The following is a 14,690-nucleotide window of genomic DNA, read 5'->3' as shown; positions in this document are numbered from 1 at the left end:
AAGCTGCGCCACGGTTAACAAAGTCTCATAGAAATGTTTTGTTATGGTTATTTTATGTTTAAGAAGCGGAGAAAAGTAATTAGCTTGTAACATAATTTTAACAGGAATACCACAAACTTCACAAGATTTCACTTTTTTTATTAAACCTTTTTTTATTAAGATTTTAACCCAGAAATATTAAAAAAAAATCAGATACAAGTAGAACATCTCTTAGAATAGAATATCTCTTAAAAGGACACCCTGGGATGACTAGAAAAGCAACAACAATGGAGGTCATCCAGCACCGCGTCTTTTTCTTGCTTTACCATTTGTCCATTGTGTATAACAGCAATTTAATGTTCTCTGAAAGAAGATTGCAGGCAGCTAAGTAGAATACCGCCATTAAGTGGATAACAGAATTGCTAGCTTAGCGCTATATTGGTGCTTTCTAATGTCCTCATCACTTTCTGCCAATAAACGAGTGGCAACAGTGACTCCCCCCCAACTGTCCCGTTCCATTTTTCTATGGACCTCCAACACATGGGGGCCCTCAAAAGGTACGGGTCGGTACTGTCTAATGGTGCCATTTTACAATTGAAATGCTCAAAATACCAGACTGGACCATACTGGTGGAATCAGTGGAAACAAGTCTTAAGAACACAATCTCCTATCACTGGTGATGCAGGTCCATATCTTCTTTTTCAGGTCTGGACTCATCTTTGCTGTTGAGACTGAAGCAGCAGGAAGTGAAAACACAGCAATCCCAATGAACACTCTAAATCTGAGCTCTATTAACTCTGCTTCTACGTACATAAAGCAACAATACAAACCCAGAACTCTGCGGTGGATGAAGGATGAGAACTCTGCACCGATTTAAACGGCGACAAATACTCGTTTACTGTAATTTTTTCCCCCAGTTTTAAGCTACAGTATATCTTAGTTTTTTTCTTGATCATTATAGCCCGTAGCAGTGACTGACAGCAAGGACAATATTGTTGTCACAATAGCTTTTGAGCGACAGTTTGACAGTTTGACCGTCCCATGCACAGAAACTCACCAAAATTTGCACACACCTATTACCCGATGATAAGAGTTTTGGTCATAGTGAACGAACCCCTTCCTGCAAGAAAATGACACCATGGCAAGCAAAGTTGTCTAAAATCCACTAACAAGACCAAAACATCAAAGGAAGATATCCAAAGGTAGTTTTTACATATGTATGAGATGGCTGTAGGACCAACGGCTTGGCTGCCATTTTGGCACAAAGTGTGAGAATTGTCGATTTCACACACAATATGGGAAAAGGAAACTTTCGTTAAAGCGATCTTCACGAAATTTCACACACACTCTGAGGCTGGAATCTGCAACAACCACCAAAGTTTTGTTGACCTTTGACCTCAACGCAAAAGAGTTAAGTATCAGCTACAAACCAAACTCTTCCTAGGGATTTTCATCAGTCGTCTTTTCACTTCTCTAACATCATTGAGAAGTTTTTGTCGAAAAATGTTGGACTCAGTAGTTGTAGTTTTTGAAAGACGAGGAGAATTGCAATTATAGCCAGCTGTAAGAAGGGTACTCATGAATTCTCTGGCTCAAGCTGCACAAAACAATATAACATACAATATGACAATGTTAGCATTATGGGTGTGACATACAAAATACATGTACTGACTGAGCTAAAAAGAAAAATCACATATACCGTATATCTTCCAATAGTAGCCGGTCTCTGATAGACGCCGATCTCCATTAAAAGCCGGGTGTAACACGTGCTGTTGTTATTAGACGCCGGTCTTTAATGGTAGCCGGACCGGCCAATTCATACTCCTAAACACTAGATGGCGGAATTGCACTCTGATGCTAGTGCCGTCTGCCATTTAAGCAAGAAAACAAAGACGAAGAAGAAGTAGTAGTAGAAGAAGAAGAAGAAGAAGAATTAGAAGAAGAAGAAGAAGAAGAAGAATTAGAATTAGAAGAAGAAGAAGACGAAGAAGAAGACCTGCGCCTTTCAGGCTGGTGGTTGTTGTTGTTGAATTTGTGTGGAACAAGCCCTTCAAAGATCAGCTTCGAGATTTTTATGACAAATGGATGCTCGGGGACGAAGATAAAGAGTGGACATCCAGCGGGAATATAAAAGCGTCCGCTCTGCGTTTGCTGGTTACGTGGATAGCTTCAGCGTGGCAAGAAATCACCCCAGAAATGATCAGAAAATCCTTCAAGATCACCAATCATCAATGCATGCCATGGATCTGAGGATGATCTGATCCACAGCCATGTCATGCTGGGAGAGCAGAACTTCAAACTGCGCGGCAGACTGCGGGAGCAGCTGTGCTGTCATCACAAGACGCAGAAGACGAGGATGAACCGGAAAATAACGAAGCAATCATCTCCGATTCAGACAGTGGTGAGTACTGTTGTTTATTGTTTTTATTGGATCTCTTGTACCGGCATGCTAGGGTTCTGAGCTTGTTGCATTTCCTCATGTTTTGTAAGGGATTAGTCGGGCCGGTGAATGCTTTTGTGAAGGAGTCGGGCTGGTACCGGTACAATGCCAGCGGCATTGTGGCGAGAAAGTTCTAAAAAGAAAATGTTTTTGTTCCCGTGGCTGTTTTCTGAGCCAAGTTGGACGTTATTGCATAACTTAGTGATTTTTTTTGGCTTGATGGATGCTTTTGGGGAGGAGTCGGACTGGTCCCGGTCAGCGTCTACGGCATTATGGCGAGAAAGTTGCGGAAAGAAAGTTTCTTTTTCTATAGCTGTTTTTGCTGATTTTAATTTCATCCTGTTACCTAGTGAATTTGTTGGACTGATGAACGCTTTTGTGGGAGAGTTGGACTGGAACAGACTAGCGTTTATAGCATTTCTTGACGAAAAATCGTTCCTGTCATATTACCCAGTTTCTTGATGCTAATGGTAGCCTATTACCTTATTGTTCTGAAAATTTTAATAAATCTGGAAATATTATTGAAATGTTCATCCAGTGTTGTCTATATTTTGTGGTCGAGTTTGAACCCATTAGCCATCTTCATTCTGTGTGTGGCGGAATAAACGCCGGTCTCAGATAAACGCCTGTCTCTTATAAAGGCCGGGCCGGCTGCCAAATTATTGGAATAAACGCCGGGGCTACTATTGGAAGATATACGGTATATATATTTCATATATGTATTCAGCCTTTTTTGGGAAAAACCTTTCATCAATTTAAACAAACCCCTCAGCAGTTTTGGCTAACAGCTTTAGCATCCTAGTGAACAGCTACCTGTCCTGTTTCTCCTACCACTTCTTTGCTGATGATATCCAGCAATATTGCTTTATTATGCTCTCTAAGAACACAAACTGGACTCTGACTAAGTGCATGATGCAGATGATTCAACGGCTCAGTAAAAATTCTCTGCAGCTAAACTTAGAGAAAATGGAAACACCAGCAATTGGCCCTGGTGATGCCATACCAGGGAGTCAGCAGCTAATCAAGCCATACAAACTTGGGTGTCATTTTTTACAAATATATATTGCCTCCCTGTCACCACAGGATCATGCAAATGAGGCTAGCACGCTTGCTCTAGCCCCATGACCTGTCCAGGTGTACCCTATCTACGTCCAACAGTAGCCGGAACAGTAGCTGCCAAATCAAGCCTTAAAAACAGTAGTGAAGAAAATTAAAGTAAATCAACAATAACAAGAAAGCTAACTTAGAAAGTACGGCAACTCTAGCAGCAGTTAAATGCAATAATAATAATAATAATAATGATCAGTAGGACCAGAATATCCATCTTTCTTTCTTTTTCTGATTCTCTTTTTTTTTTTTGCTGGCATATGCCAAAAGTTATTCTATTTTTGCTGTATCTACACACCCCTACATGTGGTTTCATTGTCTTATTATGTGTTGTGGTTAATTAACTACTTTGTTTCTTGCTAATGACAACACTGATGCAACATGAAGATTGGTGGCAGTGTTCTGTCTATTTTTCTATGATATCCATTTACATATCAATAAAGTAATGTTAAAAAAAATAAGAATAAAAACATGTAAATGGTTCGTTGGTGGTTGTTTGTTTTCTTTGGAAAAGGCACTTTTTTTTCCTGGTGTTGCACAGAATTGGTTGAATCAATGTTTCGTAATACCTGATGTGTTTTTGACAGTCAACTAACAGAAGATAGTCATTTTCACAACAAAGAAAAGTTGTATTCAAAACAGAAATGTCAAACGTAAAACTAAATGTATTCATGCTTTTGCAAAGTTGCGCACAAAGTGTTAATTTTTGCACATATTAATTATGTATAAGTTTCTTTTTAACAGATTCCTTTGCCCATACTTACTACCCCCTTTCCGATAAACTACTCATCTCTCTTCCTGAAAAAAACGCCCACTTCTCGGTTTCTGAGAAACAGCTGAAGTGGGCAAAGGAGAAGTGGGCAGGTTTTTCAGGAAGAGAGATGAGTAGTTTATTGGAAAGGCGGAGGTGGGTATGGGGAAAGGAATCTGTTAAAAAAACGTATACACAATTAATTTGTGCACAGATGAATTCTTTGTGCGGAGCTTTGCAAAAACATGAATACATTTAGCTTTACGTTTGACATGTCTGTTTTGACTACAACTTTTCTTTGTTATGAAAATGACTCTCTACTGTTAGATGACTGTCAAAAACCCGTCAGGTATCGCGAAACGTTGATTCAACCAAGTCTGCGCAATAGTAGGAAAAAAAAATTGCTATTGCAATGAGAACAAACAGGCCCTGATGAACCATTTACATGTTTTTATTCTTATTTTTTAACATTACTTTACTGATATGTAATTTAAGATCATGGAAAATAGACAGAACACTGCCACCAATCTTCATGTTGCATCAGTGATGTCATTGGCAAGAAACAAAGTAGTTCATTAACAACAACACATAATAATACGACAATGACACCACATTTAGGGGTGTGTAGATACAGCAAAAATAGAAGAACTTTTGCCATATGCCAGCAAAAAAAAGAGAATCAGAAAAAGAAAGAAAGATAGGTATTCTGGTCCTACTGATGTTTTTTTTTTCCTTTAACTGCGCTCTGCTCCGCTAACGGTTAACCTACTTCCAAGTTAACTTTCTCGTTATTGTTGATTTCCATCAATTTTCTCCACATCCCATATCCCTTTCAGGGTCATGATGCTGCCAGAGCATGTCCCGGCTACTGTTGAACGAAGGTAGGGTACACCTGGACCGGTCGAGGGGCAAGAGCGACCATGCTGGCCTCATTTGTCTGATCCACTGGCGAGAGGGAGGTGGGAATCCCTCCGCCGCCTGCTCAGGCATGTTTGTTAATTGGTTTCATCATTCTCATAATCAATTTTTTATGCCAAACGTGGATTTTTTTATTGCACTTAATAAGTGTCGTGTCTGCTGCTCCACTCCTGGGTCTGAAATGACCCACTGCTACATTGTTTACATGATCAGCTGGCAAGAACAAAATGGGCCCAGAGATTGCTGTTATCATTATCTCTTGATTTTCTTCAACAGAGCTTTAGTTACAAGATAATGTCCTCACCAGGACACCAGTAAAAGCCCCACTCAGCTACTAACACAGTGCAATTTCTGACTCCTCCGTTCCCTAGGAGCTGCTCTCCTATGGGGAAAGATAACTGTCTAAAAAGATGGGAGGGGTTGGGGAGTAGAATCATAATGCAGCAAGCTGCTGGAGGATCATCAAGGTGAGCTTACACCTGTGCTCAGATGGAGGTTTATGTTCTACTGTAGTAGATGATGGCATGTAAAAAGAGGTAGAGTGCCCCAGCACCCCCACACCAAGATCCCTCCAAAAGGAGCAGCGGAAGCCCGGGCCCCTCGACGCCCGTGCAGCACGGCACTCATAGGATATTCACCTGTCGGGCAATACTGTAAACAGTACCGAGACCAGGGCCAACAGGACTCCCACAGGGGCCTCCAACACCAGGGTGCAAGCTCCAACTCAGCCAGAAGAATAGTTTCCCCACTGCGCCATGGGGCCCTGTTCTGGGCCCTATTCATGGAGCTCTCCTAGCCCCAGACAAGCAGCCCGGGATTTCTGGGCATCTCCTAACCCCAGCCATGAGCAAGAGCCCCCCATGGGAAGTCTAGGAGAGAGAGAGTGAGGCAAGGGTCACCCACCCCCGCCCAGGAGGGGGACACCCAAGGGAAATTACAGTCCCCAAAGGCCATTGTAAACTTGTGCCGACCAGGCTCACCTGTTGGTGGAATTTTGGAGAGACCAAGCACTGAAAGGCAAGGACCAGAGCTTGCACCACAGGTACACAGACACGCCACGGCTCAGATGGGATATGGCCCCCAGTTCATAGTCTTGCTAGAGAACTCAGGGATCCATCTCCCTGCGTGGAGAGAGGGCTGCTATGCCCAGGGGGCCAAGGGACACGGCCGCCGTTGCTGGGGGATCAGTGCAAATAAAACTGAGATGAGAGGGGTCCAGATCCATAAAATAACTGAGGGGGCACTGCCAAGTAGTTTTATCTCCCAAAATGCATTGCAAGCTTTCCCAGCCCAAGGGCCCCATTCTAAGAAAAGTTGACCTCCCCAGGTTCCAAAAAATATATATATATTTTTATTATATATGAGTTACAAATTAGAACCAAGTTTTCGCAGAGTTCATGCTAAAATGAAAGCATCGTACCAGTCACTCTCCACAGAGAACGTGGATGTGTGTGTGTTAGCCTGGGGGCGATGCTGGCATCGTAGACTCTTTCTGGAAGGGGCTTTTCTCACGTGTCTACGTCACAATATGCTTGTTTTCATGGATTAGAAGTGGGTGGTGCTCAGAGTGCAGGGTTTTAAGGTAATGCTCATAGATGGGTGAATGGAGCAAAATATAACTTTGAGGGTGTTTATAGTGAAGAATAAACATTTTAATACACTTAAAAGCTCAAAACGCTGATTCTGCATAATCCTTTCATAAGTCCAGTGGGGAAGATGAATCATGATTCATGAGTCTATCAAGTCACTCTTGTTACGAGAATTGAACAATTCGTTGATGACTCCCATATCACTGTTTTTAATGTCATGTTGCCCCACCTCATAGATCCCCTTAAGGTCTATTTAAAGCAGAAAACAGCTTCACTTGAACTATTGGTTTTCAGAAAACCAAGAATTGTGGTGGGACTCTGCTTACAATTTCCACGTAAGTATATGTTACGTTTATGTAAGTAAGTATACGCCTATGCTTTCCACGTAAGTGTATATATATGTATAACAATGCTTATAACTTTTTAATTGTGTTGTTATTTTTAAGACAGTGTTTTATCTTTAATCAGTAGTATTATCTTATCTTAACTTATCTACAAATATTTTTGTGATGAAATCCTTGGTGTTATCTTGTGGAGCAATGGTTTTACACTCCACTGGAAACTGCTAGTTTTTTCTGAATACACCTGGGTTATAATTATTTAAAGCTAACTCAAAACATTTCCTTCCTGTTCTGAATTTGAAAGCTCTGTTTTTTTTTATGTTTTTGGCAATTAATATCATTTTGTGCAATATTTTCTTATCTTCTTTAGGAAGTGTTTTTTTTCTGAATCCACTGCTGACGTGGTTGTTTCTGGTAAAGAAAAAAAAAACACACAAGAGGAAACCCACCCAAGAACAGGAAGATCTTCATCCACAAATAGTGAGTATTTTCATCCTACTGTGGAAATGATCAAAACTACTCCTCATTTTATCTCATTGATATCTGTGTAAAAATATGTTTAGTAACTTAATACTGATTGATTCGAAATTAAAAGTTCTGAAAACATTTAAACAAGAAGAATTATTTAAAAATGAATTGGTTAAGAATGTGTAATATTTCACGTGAAATGTGATCCCAGAGAAAAGAGGAACAGAGCACAGCCAGTAACTCTGACATGACTGGTGGTGGATTAGAAGATGAGTCTGAATAGTTGACCTACACAGACAATAAATCACCACAAAGATTGTGAAAACATGTGTCATAGGGTCAACTGCTGACTTTACATTGACTCTATGTGACTACAGATGACATTATACGTATGGATTTTGGACCAGAATGTGTGATATGGAAGTTTTTTTGCAAAAGAAAATAATAATAATAAAAAAATCAGGTATTTACTTGTGCACCACACACTGGTTTAAATGTTTATGGGATGTAACCTATTCAACATACAAAGCAAAGTAGCACTGCTCAACCAGATTTATAACAGTTCATTGCAGATGTCATCTCTGTCTGGCTTTTATCAAAGGACATGGATGACTTTGCTTCTACCTGTTATTGGTTTGATAACATTGGCATCACATAATGTGACGCATTGTGTTGTGTTATTAAAAGAACAAACACGACAGTGAGTTAGGTTTACACTAACAAAATGTAATGGCTTATTTTGGCACGTGCATATGGAAAATTGATGCAAGCAAGTAATTTCTGCTATAACAACATACACTGGGCTGTTAATGAAATGTCTGCTAAAACTTGATTTAAACAAAACAGCTGTCAAAGAATGTTTTTTATACAGGCTAAAAAAATTATGTTATCCCTAATGTATTCATTGTATTTTCATAATGAAACTGTTGTGTTTCTTGTTCTTCATCTTAGGTAAAGGTTAAATAAAAACAAGATGTCCTACCTGGCACCTATGTTGGAAATTGGTGGACAAGGTGGCAGTCCGTTTGATTTAACAGGTGAAGACAATGGAGCCACACTGAGGAAGATATGGGTGTGGACTGGAGGGTGGCAAGTGAAGGCTGTGCGAGTGTGGCTGACCGACGGTCGAGTTCAGCAATTTGGAAACGAAGGTGGACAGTTTTCAGAGTTTGAATTCCAAGACGGAGAGCAGATTTCCTCACTTACTCTGTGGGGAAATGGAGCTGGAACCCGTCTTGGCGCGATCAAGTTCAACACGACTCGCTCTAGAGAATTCTTTGCAAAAATGACCGATTGGGGACTGAAAACACCTTATCAAATTGATGTTGGATCTGGAATTTGTGTGGGTGTTTTTGGGAGTTCAGGTTCAGACATAGATTGCATGGGATTTAAGTTCATAAACACCATCAAATCAACTAAGCTAACCAATGTCTACTACCCCACCCTTCACCAGGTCATTCCCCAGATCGCTACAGAAGAAATCAAGTCCATCACTTACACAAACGACACTGATGTTACTCAGTCATACACAGTTGAAACAACCAAAACCATAACAAAGAAATCCTCCTGGTCTGTGACAAACAAAATAGAATCAACTTTTAGTGTTAGTGTTCAGGCAGGAATCCCAGAGGTTGTTGAGGTTTCTACGGGTTTCAGCTTCACAATGGGAGTAGAAAGTTCTTATAGCTTAGAGAACACAGAGGAGAGAAGTGAGAAACTGTCATTTCCAGTTCAAGTTCCTCCTAAGAAAAGAGTAGAGGTTGACATCACCATCGGTAGAGCTACAGTGGATCTTCCCTACACAGCAACAGTGGAGATCACTTGTTACAATGATAGTGTTCTCAGGTTCAATACCAGTGGAGAGTACAAAGGGGTCACTTACACTGATGCAAAAACAGTTGTGAAAGAAATATAAGTCCCTCAAAGCATTTAACTTTCTTCTTGTTCATTCAAAATTACATCTAGCTCCATCTGCGTCTACTGTTGTATTGATTTAACCTTTTGTGCTTGATTTTAAAATAACAACCCAAACAAACTTTACGTTATCATAATGAATACTTACTTGTTTGACTCTTGTTGTGTTTTACCTAAAATGAAACTACTTTTTCAGATGAAATCCTTCAGAATTCGACTATAAGAACAACATTCAGAAACACTTTGTCAATGTCTGACTGGTAAAACCTTCAAGATGATGAAGAATTATTTGTGTAGAGCATTTACTTTTTAATTTTTAATGTTTTACTATATACAGATCATTAGAAAATTACAGTTGTTATTAAGTTTTATGACATTAAAATGTAACGTGTGCATCATTTAACCCTCTGTAATCTTCTATAATGCCTTTAATAAATAAAAAAAACAACTAAAGTCTCCACAGTGATTTATTATTCTACGTGTTTAGTGTCTATGTAGGAAATACTTATACACATACCATAAGTTCTGCACATGAGGAACACTCAAAGCCAAAGCGTTTTTCAAAAATTGGCCGCGCACATAATAATCCGGTGCACCTTTTGTGTGCACAGTTTTTCAATATCTATAAATAAATTTTGTTTTATGCGCAGCTTTGGAAAGCTGTCACTTGACTGACTGCTGGACCGCTGCAGTAGCGGCGAGGGCATGGATCAGCGCACTGTGTGCATTTTGAGGGTCACGAACGGTGATTCTGGCAAACATCCCAAGTTACTGCACAAATCCACCTCACTGGTGACAAGGTGACAACTACATTACAAATTAATTACGACTGAGAATATATATACACAGTGTACTGTGAATATTCTGTATATAGCATGTTCCAAATTATTGTGCAAATTGATTTTTTTCCCTGAAAGTAAAACTATCCCCAGCAAAATTATCAATGAACAGACAAACTTACTTTCCTAGCTAAAACAAAAAATCCAAGAAAACCCTCAAATGTACATTAATCACTAGATTTGATGTTTCCATATTGATTTTCTAGACATGTAAACACATTCTTTTTTGAGGTTTAGGTTCTATTCCTCATCAGGTTAGGAGTTCATATTCTGTTCCTGCTATTGTCCTCTTTACTGTCCCTCCGTTTGTTCTCTTCTTCCATTGAAAGAAGTGACCTTGCACCCGCTACAGGACACTCTTTCCCTTGATACTGCTGTCAAAATCAATGACACTTGATTTCCCTATATCTGGTCTGATCCAGCGGCTTGTGTTTCTGGGATTTTCTCCTCTACTGGTTTAGGGAAATTTCACACCGGCAAAGTTTTTTGTGAGATACAGTAGCTGTCTATGGCCTTTGTGTTGGGGTGTCCTATTTTTTGCAACTGTTAGATGTGATACATTTGTCGTATAAATTTACAATACATTTCCTTTGCAAAATAAGATAACACATAAAACATCAGGTCAGGATCTCAAATTGTGTTGCTGCTATTGTCCTGATCTTTACTATCCCTATTCTTTTTTGTTGTCTCTTTTTCCATTGTTTGGAGAGGTTTATGTCTGCAAGCCTCCTGCACAGGCTTCTATGTGACTTTGAGTTTGTTTTTCCCCATAGAAAATTGGATGAAAATCTTATCCAAGTTGGAACATTGAGTTTTGGTGACATCTATTGATGTAAAAACATAAGAAGCCTGAGACATCGGCTCTGCTTTGCTTGATAAGTCCCTGGTTAACCAACCATTAAACTGTCTTTGATAGTCTCAATACCAGGTGTAGAAATATCATCATCGTTTTTTGATATTTTATCAGATAAGTTACGGAATTTTGACAGGAAAACCACAAATGTCATTATAGTACCTTTGAGATGTAAGATTTCACTTTTTTTTTTTCAAGAAAGCCTTAAATATTTTACTTTTACCCCAGGAATATTCAAAAATCCAGCTGTAATTTTGCACAACTGCACACCTCACTTTAAACAGTATTTATTACTATACTGCAATTATGTCGTGTACTTCCATTTTTGCCCTACCTCTGTACAGTTTGATATTATTACTACTGTTAAATACGTTATATTTTACTTTTATTCTACTTATTTATTTTATTCTTATTTTTAATTTCTTTTCTATATTTTTATTGTGCTGTGCATTTCTGCTGGTGGATCCCCCACAATTTAACTGTTCCTGACAGTTACAATAAAAGTCTTTTAATCTTATAAGAGATCAACTCTCTGTATAATACTTAGTCAAATCTGTATGTTTGTACCATCTGTTTAAATGTAAAATACCAATAAAAAGACTTCTAAAAAAAACATTCTATGAGAAAAAATCATGAAATTTTTCCGAAACAAAAATAACTTCTACAACTTTTTTAAAAGCCAACTTAAAACCTTTTATTTTGCTAAGCATTTTAACTGAGTCTGTTTTTAATTGGGCTTGAAAGGTTTATTTTATGTGGTACTTGCTGTCTGTCTTTTATGTTTCTTAGCTTGTGAGGCTTTTGTCTTTTATGTTTTTAATCGGGGAAGCTTTGTCTTTTATGTTTTCTTATCTTTTGAAGTATTTGTTTTTTATGGTTTTAACTTGTGAAGCACCTTGTGACTTTTGTCTGTGAAAGGCGCTATATAAATAAAACTTACTTACTTACTTACAACTTTGTTCCATTGAACCTTCATTATTTGCATAAAAATATCTACTGGAATTTTTTGACTTTTTTATATATATTTATTTTGAAAATAAATTTTCAGAAACTGGAAGCCTCAAAATGCCAACTTCGGATGCGTTCAGACCGGTTCGCAAAAAATATTGTCCAATTTCAACCAGTCTGTGGCCTGAAAAAGGTTATGGACTACAGCTAAAGAGCACAGAATGTGGTGTATTTTAAAAGGAAGTTATACGAGCATGCTTTAATTTCAAAGATCTTACAGAAAAAAAAGAAGAAAACTAGCAAAGCAGCAGCAGCGTTTAGGAACAAAACAGGACACAGAGAGGAATTTACCAACTCATAACATTATGCAAATGTACAAAGGGTAGGTCTGATTTTAAGGTCTTATAGCCCCACCTCAGAGCTCCCCTTAAGGTCTATTTAAAGGAGAAACAGCTCCAGTCAAACTGCTGGTTTTCAGAAAGCCAAGACTTTGTGCTGGGAGAGTCTACTCGCAATTTTCCTGTAAGTATATTTGTACACAGAGAGAGTTAAAGTTAGTATTGTTTTTAGGTACCATCATTGTATTGTTATTTTTTTTAAAGAGTGCTTGATCTTTATTCAGCAATATTAGCTTATCTTATCTAATCTCATTGTGAACTAAAATTGTCCTTGTTCTAAGTTTGAAAGCATTTGTTTTGAAATGTTTAAATTGATTTGAAAGATTTTTTTCTTTAGAAAGTGCATTTGTTCTGAATCCATCACCTAAGTGGTTGTTTCTGGTGAAGAAAACAACTCACAGGAGGAAAACCGCCCGAGAACAGGAAGATCTACATCCACAAATAGTAAGTATTTTAAAAATTAAAATTTCTATTGTGGAAATTATCAACACTAATACTGTCAACCAATTGACACCAGTTCTAAAATGATGCTTATTTAAATAATACAAGCTCTGAAAGCTTTAAACCAACATAATTACTAAAAAAATGAATTGGCTGAGAATGTGCAATCTTTCAAAATGAAAAAGTCTCCATCAGTTAGGACCAAATAACAAGAACAGAGCACAGCCAGGAACTCTGACACGAGTGGAGGTGGATTCGAAGATCTGTCTGAATAGTTGACGTACATAGACAATAAAGCACCACGTCTTTCTGAGCAAATATGGGGCAGAATTTGATCCATGCAGCCTGCAAGATGGAAAGTAAGATTGTGAAAACATGTCATAGTTCTATTGCTGATTTTAAACTGACCTGATGTGAAAACGAATTACATTTTCAGTGTGAATTCTGGGTCAGAAAAAGTTACAGCCGCATTAGTAGTCATGCATCTAGGTGTGTGATAGCAGTTCTCTGCATTTGACCCATCACCTGGGGGACCGATGAGCTGCAGACGCTCATCTGTCATTTGGTGGTCCAAATGATTTTATGGAAATTACGCCAAACCTTCATTTAAACAAAACAGCTTTCTAAAGATGCATTTCTGTTGGCTAAAAGAAACTCATGTTATTTCTAACATGTTCATTGTATCTTAACTATGTACTATATACAAAAATTAAACTGTTGTTTTACATTTTAGGTAAAAGTTGAAATAGCAGCAAAATGTCCGCCCTGGTACCTTTGATTGAGGTTGGCGGATCAGGAGGCAGTCCTTTTACCTTCACTGGTGAAGACAATGGAGCAACACTGAGGAAGATATGGGTGTGGTTTGCAGGGGATCGTGTAAAAGCTGTGCAAGTGTGGCTGACCGACGGTGGAGTTCAGAAATTTGGAAAAGAAGGCGGAGAAGTTTTTGAGTTTGAATTCAAAGACGGAGAGAAAATTACCTCACTTACACTGTGGGCAAATGGAGTTGGAACCCGGCTTGGGGGCATCAAATTCGAGACGAACCACTCAAGAGAATTCTTTGCTAAACCAATTGTATGTGTACATACAAAAGAGTACCCAATTGATGTTGGATCTGGCATTTGTTTGGGAGTTGCGGGGAGATCAGGTTCAGACATAGATTGTATGGGATTTTTGTTCATAAACACAGTCAAATCAACTGAGCTGACCAATGTCAACTACCCCACCATTAAAAACGCCCATCCCCAGATTGTTACAGAAGAAGTCAAGTCTTTTACTTACGAAAACGACACTGAGGCTGTTCAGTCATACACAGCTGAAACAACAATAACAGTAACAACGAAATCATCCTGGTCTTTACCAAACAAAATGGAATCAATGTTTAGTGTGATTGTTCAGGCAGGAATCCCCGAGGTTGTTGAGGGTCCTAATGGTTCCATCTTTATAGTGGGACCAGTAAGTTCTTATGACTTAGAGAACACAAAAGAGACAAGTGACAACTTTTCATATCCAGTGCAAGTCCTTCCCAACAAAAGTGTAGAGGTTGGCATCACCATTGGTAGAGTTACAGTGGATCTTCCCTACACAGGAACAGTGGAAGTTACTTGTGACAATGGAGGTGTTCTCAAGATCAATACCAATGGAGAGTACAATGGGGTCATTTACGATGATGTAAAAACAGTTGTGAAAGACAAATAAGTCCTT

The 14,690-nt window shown here is 38.7% G+C and overlaps 2 protein-coding genes across 2 annotated transcripts in view; both read left to right on the top strand.

The window, feature by feature from the left end:
• The window catches only part of LOC112156675 (aerolysin-like protein), a gene marked incomplete in the record, with an annotated part of 10,286 nt that extends 261 nt beyond the window's left edge, over positions 1-10,025 (top strand). Inside the window, 2 exon segments of the mRNA XM_024288945.2 lie at positions 7,564-7,605; positions 8,545-10,025. Of these exon segments, the coding sequence (XP_024144713.1) occupies positions 8,567-9,508 (942 nt within the window).
• Positions 10,026-11,836: 1,811 nt separating this feature from the next.
• On the top strand, positions 11,837-14,684 carry LOC112156707 (aerolysin-like protein). Its single transcript, XM_024288999.2, has 3 exons — positions 11,837-12,669; positions 12,883-12,989; positions 13,720-14,684. Exon 3 carries the CDS (start codon positions 13,743-13,745, stop codon positions 14,682-14,684), a length of 942 nt encoding a protein of 313 aa, XP_024144767.1. The 5' UTR covers positions 11,837-12,669; positions 12,883-12,989; positions 13,720-13,742.
• The last annotated feature ends 6 nt before the right edge of the window (positions 14,685-14,690 follow it).

This window comes from Oryzias melastigma, linkage group LG2, assembly GCF_002922805.2.
Source record: "Oryzias melastigma strain HK-1 linkage group LG2, ASM292280v2, whole genome shotgun sequence".
Lineage (NCBI taxonomy): Eukaryota > Metazoa > Chordata > Actinopteri > Beloniformes > Adrianichthyidae > Oryzias > Oryzias melastigma.
This window is presented reverse-complemented; position numbering and strand designations above follow the sequence as displayed.

Coding starts and splice junctions, on each gene's coding strand:
- LOC112156707 (XM_024288999.2), top strand. CDS start 13,743: ATGTCCGCCCTGGTACCTTTGATTGAGGTTGGCGGATCAGGAGGCAGT.